This window comes from Glossina fuscipes, unplaced genomic scaffold (genome assembly GCF_014805625.2).
Source record: "Glossina fuscipes isolate IAEA_lab_2018 unplaced genomic scaffold, Yale_Gfus_2 58629, whole genome shotgun sequence".
Classification (NCBI taxonomy): Eukaryota; Metazoa; Arthropoda; class Insecta; order Diptera; family Glossinidae; genus Glossina; species Glossina fuscipes.
The window spans coordinates 55-8,041 of record NW_024001584.1 but is presented as its reverse complement, the minus strand read 5'-3'; the positions used below and the strand labels follow the sequence as shown (position 1 = coordinate 8,041).

General features: G+C 31.6%; 3 protein-coding genes across 6 annotated transcripts; 1 reads left to right on the top strand and 2 right to left on the bottom strand.

Moving 5' to 3' along the window:
• Window positions 1–28: 28 nt before the first annotated feature.
• Window positions 29–1,908, bottom strand: LOC119643187 (peptidyl-prolyl cis-trans isomerase H). 2 transcript variants are annotated; one of them, XM_038042532.1, is made up of 4 exons: window positions 1,650–1,908; window positions 1,472–1,592; window positions 744–802; window positions 29–684 (listed from the first exon to the last, which is right to left on the bottom strand). In XM_038042532.1, exons 1-4 carry the CDS (start codon window positions 1,731–1,733, stop codon window positions 394–396), a joined length of 555 nt encoding a protein of 184 aa, XP_037898460.1. In that variant the 5' UTR covers window positions 1,734–1,908; the 3' UTR covers window positions 29–393. The 2 variants fall into 2 exon arrangements, with proteins under 2 accessions (XP_037898460.1, XP_037898461.1); XM_038042533.1 differs by lacking the exons at window positions 1,472–1,592; window positions 1,650–1,908 and adding an exon at window positions 967–1,463.
• A 980-nt stretch (window positions 1,909–2,888) lies between these two features.
• Window positions 2,889–5,231, top strand: LOC119643189 (sorting nexin-16). Of its 2 annotated transcripts, XM_038042535.1 has the most exons (4): window positions 2,889–3,107; window positions 3,230–4,099; window positions 4,173–4,309; window positions 4,831–5,231. In XM_038042535.1, exons 1-4 carry the CDS (start codon window positions 3,105–3,107, stop codon window positions 4,862–4,864), a joined length of 1,044 nt encoding a protein of 347 aa, XP_037898463.1. In that variant the 5' UTR covers window positions 2,889–3,104; the 3' UTR covers window positions 4,865–5,231. The 2 variants fall into 2 exon arrangements, with proteins under 2 accessions (XP_037898463.1, XP_037898462.1); XM_038042534.1 differs by having other exon boundaries at window positions 2,889–4,099.
• A 6-nt stretch (window positions 5,232–5,237) lies between these two features.
• LOC119643190 (SH3 domain-containing protein Dlish) lies at window positions 5,238–7,546 on the bottom strand. Of its 2 annotated transcripts, none has more exons than XM_038042536.1 (3): window positions 6,544–7,048; window positions 5,524–6,473; window positions 5,238–5,460 (listed from the first exon to the last, which is right to left on the bottom strand). In XM_038042536.1, exons 1-3 carry the CDS (start codon window positions 6,590–6,592, stop codon window positions 5,296–5,298), a joined length of 1,164 nt encoding a protein of 387 aa, XP_037898464.1. In that variant the 5' UTR covers window positions 6,593–7,048; the 3' UTR covers window positions 5,238–5,295. The 2 variants fall into 2 exon arrangements, with proteins under 2 accessions (XP_037898464.1, XP_037898465.1); XM_038042537.1 differs by lacking the exon at window positions 6,544–7,048 and adding an exon at window positions 7,245–7,546 and having other exon boundaries at window positions 5,239–5,460.
• Between the last annotated feature and the right edge of the window lie 441 nt (window positions 7,547–7,987).

Below are 7,987 nucleotides of genomic sequence, written 5' to 3'. Positions count from 1 at the left end.
TATTATATTATTCTTATTTTTCCTAGGTGTTTTGGGAGGCTTAGGCTGGATTCTCTGGTCTTTCCGTGTGCGACATTACCGTCCGTATTATCGTAAAATACAGACTTTCTATTTATTAATGGGATTAAGTATGAGTTTGGAACTTTTAGATTTTCGTCCAATTTTATGGATTATTGACGCTCATGCTTTATGGCATTTGTCAACCGCCTTCCTTGCCCCATTATTTTACAGTTTTGTCATTGAAGACTGTAAAATGTTGCGCACGGAACATAAGGACAAGGCGTTTATTTTTGACAAAGAAATTTAATTGAATGTAAAAATAAATGAGGTTATATTTCCCGTTTTTTACAATATATTAAAAAATTACAATTATGTTGGTACATAAAAAATAGTCTACATTTGACCACATTGTGATATTGTTACCGGTAGCTTGGGCTTATTATTAGGTCCTGTAGGGACATTTTCAATTTTGCGCATTATTAATAAGCCATCCAAAACACGTCCAAAGACCACATGTTTCCCATCTAAAAAGTTGCATTTAGCACAAGTTATAAAAAATTGGCAACCATTTGTGTCTTTGCCACTATTAGCCATTGACAGCAAACCAGGAGAATCGTGCTTTAAGATAAAGTTCTCATCCGAAAATGTATTACCATAAATACTCATCACACCGGTCCCGTCGCCCTGCAAAAACAAAAACTGTAATTAACGTTCTACCTATTGATAAGTCCCTAAATACAAACATTAACGAAATCACCTCCTTGTATCATGAAATCTTTGATAACCCGGTGAAAGCCGGCTCCTTGAAATAAATTAAAGCGTAATATATTAATTTATACTGTCCCTTTTGATTATTCTTTTTTGTGAGTGTAGTAGAGTTTTGGTAGCTTTCAGAACTAGGCAAATAGTTCTGATGTAAAATGTCATACTAGTACATAACACAATCAGATTTATTGAAAACTTTACCGTACTGGAGATTTGAAATCACGACTATTAGGTTGTTAATCGAAGCACATAAGTCCCCCTGCCCCTCAGACGAAAACCCTGCTTTTAAGAACGAAGTCGAAAATGTTACTGTCGATAATAGCTTTACGGTATTAAAAGTCATTCGCAAATTCTCGAGTTCCTGCTGGAACAACTGAGTTCAATAATTTTTGAACTTTCGAATAAATTACTTGTCAAAAACGAACGAGTTATAATATTCTACATAGCCTTTGTAGTACAGTATGTGTTTGTTTTATTAACAGCTGTCGCATGTATAAAAATTGCGTGCACCTGAGCGACCAGATTCCACAAATTCAGTAAATGAACCGCCCAGATTTCACGAATACGGTAAATAAACCGCCCAGATTCCACAAGTATGGTAAATAAACCGCTCAGGTTCTACAAGTACGGTATTGTGTATTGTACTATGAATGTTCTTAAGGTTTGTGATGGGCCACTTTCTGTTTTTTGTTACATTCGTACAGACCTTTATAACCGAGCGGCACTGCCCCATCAGGTTGACATTCTCCAGTACAAAATTGTCGAAAGTTTTCTGCGGTTTTTGGCACTGTATCAGCAAATAATTCAAATATCATACGACCAATTTCCTAAAAACAATGTATTTTTCCATTAAGCAACTAGTGCTTGTAATTAGAAAGGCTTACCGTAGTACCAACGGATATATCAAAAAATACGACTGGATTGTTAACATTACGAAGTTGTGATTGGATTTGATTCCAGGTAGGCATGTTTAGGCTTTAGTTGTCATTCAATATTTTATTACTAGTTACTACCTTTTCGCGGCATATTGGCAGAGTATACGTAGTTTGAAAATTTATGCGTAGGGCCTAAACACAATGAGGTTTGCGTTTTTAGGGATGGAATTCAACTTGCTTAAATTTTTACGAGGCTTGGTGGCAAGTAGGAAATCATCAAATAAAATGAAAAATGCAGAAAATATAGACTATTCGTTAAAAGTTAGAAATTATTAATATAAGTTATATGTATATTGTGTTATTTTATATATTTTTTTTTTAATATGATTTGAAATACTGCTATTATGTATTATTTTATAGAAAATGTGAAATAAAAGAAATAAACACGAATTCCTTCTTATTTTTTTTTTTTTATTTTCTATTTAAAAATTACTTTTTAATACGTTCGCATTGCATTGTACAGGTTGTCTTTTAATATAATTCGCAAATAAAATGAGATATTTGTTGAAATATGTGAGGAGATATTACATATAATTGCATATACATATTTTTGCATTTTTAAAAAACGTGAACTAGCACGCGAGTAACGAGTGCTCAAAGTAATTTGTCAATTTTTTTTTAACTTTTACGTAAATTAAATGTACCAGCATAGTAATTTTTTCAAGCTATACAAATTTGCTGGATGTTGCACTTTATTTGGTTACCGGAAAAAAAAATGTACGTTTACATAGTTGTCAAAAACGTATCTAAAAAAACCGGTTCTTCTTAAAAGAATGATTGCGAAAAGAATAATACAAATATATTTTTCAACATCTACTGTAGATCTTTTTTATCTACGCAGATTGTACCCTTTCTTATCAAAATTTGGCATGTTGGTTCTTTATATTGACTTTTTTTTGCATCTTTGAGCTTTAAAATGTGCATATTTTTATGAATGGTTAGCAAAAATAATTAACTTTAGCTCTTTAATGATAATGATAATGCCAGCTATCACTATAACTATAATTGAGCATTCTTGTAATATTTGTGATTTTTGTAATGGCGTTTTGATATTTTTGACATTATTGACAGTATTGGTCCAAAACAAGGAAAACAAAACAATATCAATAATCACAATACAGCACTTTTTTTTTTCTTTCAGTCTATGTAATTTTAATTTTAATTTAAACAATATTGTAATTTTCTCTTAAGTGCACATTAACATTTTCATGTTTTTAAGAAAATTTTAAGCAAAGTTGAAGGGAAAAGAAAAAATAAACTCCATTCGTTTACGCGAAAACATTATTCTTATTATACTGCAAGTGATTTAAATGCTTTCATAGAGAAAAAGGATCTCATTCAACTAACCAATGTCTTTGCGTGCTATAAAAAAGCGCGAAAGTTCATTACCATCCACTAATAGCAATGGTAGGATCAGTTTATTTAAAAAATCCAACAAAACGAAAACGTCACATGTAAACAATGTAGAAAGTTCTAATAAAACCTTTAATAAAATACATTCGAATTTAACTTCATTGTCAATACAACAGCAATATCAGATCTTAGGGCGAGCAACAAAATCAAATCCAGAATTAAAATCTAGACAACTTCCATTCCAATTAGTGCGCACAAAATCTGACGGCGATCTCAATAGATTATTAAATAGTCGAAGGAGCGAAGAATATGATAACGGTGCTTTACTTAATGCCAAATCTGAAGTGTGTTTAAAGACGATAAAAACACATAATTACCATCAAGACGCGAAAACAACAACAACGTTTGAATCAGACGTTGACCAAACTAATAGAAGGGCAATAAGCTGCGATAACCGCAGGAAAAAAATGCTTTCTGGTGCTCGTTCTCATCGTGATTTAACACAATCTTCTTATGCGTCTACAAATCGCTTAAGTACAGAGGTAACACCAAGGCGAATGAGTGAAGGCAATTATAGACGTGGACCAAGCTGCCACTCCTCAGCCAATAGTGAAATAACTTTATCTTCTGGTGGTGGATTAATTTCTCATATTGTACCATCAGCAGTTGACCCACAAAGTGTTTTGCATATTCCAATTATCGGGTACGAGGTTATGGAAGAACGTGCCCGTTTTACTGTCTATAAATTGCGTGTCGAAAATCCTCATTCTAATGATTGTTGGTTGGTATTAAGACGTTACACAGATTTTGTGCGTTTAAATAATAAACTTAAGCAAATGTTCCCGCATGTCACCTTAAATTTGCCACGTAAAAAAGTATTTGGTGATAACTTTAATCCTATGTTCCTTGATAATCGTGTTCAAGGCTTGCAAATGTTTGTCAATACGGTAATGAATAATGAAGAATTGAGAAAATCTCAGTTTGTCCGCGAGTTCTTCTGCTTAGATGAACCTCCTACGTATTCGGAATCAATGGAAGAGTGTAGGGTGAGGGTGTTACAAAAAGTATGCAGTTTTTTTATTAATTTTTTTACTTTTCATTTATGTAAACCAAATCAAGGCGATTTTTGAAGCTCAAGAAGAAACCATAGCTCATCTTAAAATGCAAATTACGGCAAAAAATGATTTAATTTTAAGTTTACAACAAAAGTTACGTGAAGAGCTGCAAGAGAAAGAGCAACTGAAAAAACTGTTAAAGTAAGTTATTTGAGTTAACGTAAGTGTAAAAAAACTTTAGATCTCTTTGCCAGTTTATTTTAATTAAAATTATTTTAAACATACCTTTCTAAAAGCATTTGTACCAAAGAAGTAAAAAAAAGAACAAAAAAAATTTGTATAAATATTCGTAATTTTTGAAAAGCGTTCCTAAAAATTGTTAGAGATTAAAGTTCCAAAATTTTTTTTAGAAATTTGAATCACAAATATTTTGTAAATCTTGGGAATTATAACTTAAAATTTTTTATTTGTGTAATTTCGTTATTTTACACTTTTACGTGGCTTTAAGAAATGAAATAACTGAATCAAGATCACGTTTGATATTCTTTATGCGCTTTCAAATTTCCTTCATAAACGTGGTTTTATTTATTATAAAATATTTTTGAATACTTTTCGCTTTTGTCAAGCTTTTGACGAAATGATTTTCATTTGGTTTGCAAATATGTATACAACATTCCGTACTTTAATAAAAAAAAACATTTTTTTCTCCTTTTCTTCTCCAGGAGTTGTAACGTCAAGTCAAATGCAAGCAAATAATGAGAAGATTGCTGCAATAAATTATTTGAATGACAATAAAAAAAAGAAAAGAACCAGGAACCTAATATATACATTTATTATGTTAAATTTCAATATTCTGAGAAGAATGCAAACTTATGTTGTATGCATACGTTATCAATTTATTTACAGGTTAGTGATAAGTAAAATCTTGTATATCTTTTTATTTCACTAGCTCGTATTTTCTTGGAAAGCAATAAATTTCCGCATATTTTTAAATATTAAACACAAACATACACACACATTATGTTATTCTGTATACAAGTGACCTTAAAGGATTCTTAAAAATGTTCTTATATACATACATATATATTAATGTAAAAACATATACTTTTGTAATGTAAAATGAATCTTTTCTATTTTTTTTTTTTTTTTTTTGATATGTTAAAATATAAAATAACTGTTTTATTTACTTAAAGGCTAGTCATGGCTGGCGGTCTAGCGTAAGCCTTAGGAATGAATCCATATTTGCGAGTTTTGGGAGCATAAGCCCATAGCCAGCCATCTACGGTTTGATTGTTTAAATCAGCATATATCCAATCTCCCCGCTTAACGCTCAAATCGTCTGGAGCTTGGGCCTGAAAAAAGTTATTCGAGGATTTTTTTTGTTTTCTTTTAGACAAAAGCATTAATTTTCCTACCTTGTAATCATATAACATCACTAATTCGGTACCATAACGTAAATCATCGGCTGGTAAATGAGCTGAGCTATTAGCTGAATGTTGTTGCTGTTGCAGAATATTATCCATTATGTTAACCGGTTGACTTAAAGAATTCAGATTGCCTGTTGTTGCGGTTAAATCATTATTTTTATTTATACCTGCTTCCAATAGTTTCTGCTGGGTTTGCATCACACTGTCAGCGGGATAAACAAAAGCTGCTGGTATGAAGCCTTCTTGACCGTCATTACGTACTATCCAAAACCATTCTGGGTCATCACGATTTAATAAAGTAATAAATTCTCCTCTCTCTACTGACACGTCATTTTCGTCGCGTGCTATGAATGTGTATAATACTATAAAACGGCCATTTGCCTCTTTCTGAAAAGTAGTACATTCCGATTCCAATATTAATGTTGTAGGCAAGTCCGCTACGACACTTTTTAAAGCTACTTGGGCAATGTTAACTTCCTCAATCAAATCCACTTTCGGGGAGTCGCTCGCAACAGGTGCTCCTCCTCCAGTTAATAAAGTTTTGCTATCATTAATTTCTCCACTTTGTACATTATCACGTTCTCTAGGTAATTTCTTTTTAAAAGCAAGGTCTGCAAGTTGTGTATTATATTGAGCACAATAAGAAAATGGTATAAATCCTTCTTGTCGCGAATCTTCACCGATAACATAAACCCAATCGTTTTCCCTATACAAAATATTGATAATTTGTCCACGCTTCACTTCTAATTCATCATCGACGCAAGGTGTAAAGTCATGCAAGACTACCATTTTCGAATCGGGGCTTAAACCATGCTCTTTTTCAATTCCTACTCTTACCAGAGTCTCTATGCTAGAAGAGCCGGTGATACGACCTAAACCTAAACCCACGGCCGCACCACCTGGTAATGGTAAATCTCGTTCGATGTTTGCATTTGTAGCTAGAAAAAACCATTGCATTTAGTTATTTGAAAAAAAAAACCTTTTTTGCTTAAGTTCTTCGCTTTGTACCCTTTTTTTTATCTCGCCGCATATATCTTGTCGGACACAAGAATGCCATTTGTTTTGCCTTTTTTTTTAAAAACGTTTTTATTTTAATTATTTAAATTGTTTATAATTTTTATATACTTAGGCGTAGAAGTTTCTTTCAACATTAACTTTAGCTTACTTTTCAGGTGAAACTCACAGGGTGTCAAAAATCGCAATGGAATTTTATTTTCCTACAAAAAATAAGTCAATCTACTCGTTTATTTATCTGAGAGCATCTTGTGCGATATAAAAGTGAAATGTTTATTCCAAATTTCAAATCGATTATTCTCTAATAAACACAGGAATGATATTTCCTCGATTACAAACTATTGGATCCATTCAGAAGCAAATCACATGTGCTCAGTCATGGACCTTCATGGGAAAAATAACCAGAAGTGAAGCGTTGCGAATACTTCGGTGGAAATATCCTGTATATTACCAGGCCTCAGACGGGCTGCATAAAAAATGCAGAGCAAAGTAAATTTTACTCTAAGAAATTTATTTTGTCAAAAGAGAGTAAAATTTGCTTTGTATATTTTGTGTTATAAACATACAAATATATATCTTTCATTTGATTATTTTATTTGTTTTTTTTTTTTGATTTTCTACTAAACTAAATTAAATTAATTTAAAAAAATGGCAAAAGCTTCGGAAAAATTATTTAAGATTTTCGTTTACGGTACACTTAAAAATGAAGAATTCAATCACTCTTTATTAACCAATGCGAATAACGGTTTTGCAAGATGTTTAGGCGAAGGGTTGAAAGATATCCACTGATTATAAATTTATAATAATAATAATAGTTTTACAAGTTAGCCTAAAAGTAGACCGCCATAATTTTTTTTTTATTATCAAATTAAACAAAACAGCTAAATTTTCGGCTAATTTACAGAACGAACGTAATACTCTATGCTATTTACAGAGCGAACTACTACATAATACTCTATGCTAATTTGCAAAGCCGTCGGCAAAAGTCCACTAATGAATAAAAAACATCTGTTGAAATTCTATACAAACAAACAAACAATTTGGCAATTTAACAACAAAAACAACAGAAGTAGTGAATAAGTAGTGAATAAAGCATATAAATAAATAAAATAAAGTGAAAATAAAGTGAAAATAAATAAACCGTTTATAAAAGCCGTTTATTATTATTATTATTATAATTTTAGACTAATGAAGTAAATTCTTAGACTAAAAAAAGACATTGAACACTAGCAACACAGGCTATCGGCTCTAATTTAAATAAATTGATATTAGATAATGAGCTTAGTAGTATTAATAAAGTATTATATTGAATTGATGTTCTGTTCTGGAGCTGATTGTAGAAAGTCCAAAGGGTTAAGGGCAATACTTCTAGCCAAGTCGTAGAGAATGTGCTTTATAGTAAGAATTTGTCCACAACTGCAGATTGGGGAGGAAGACT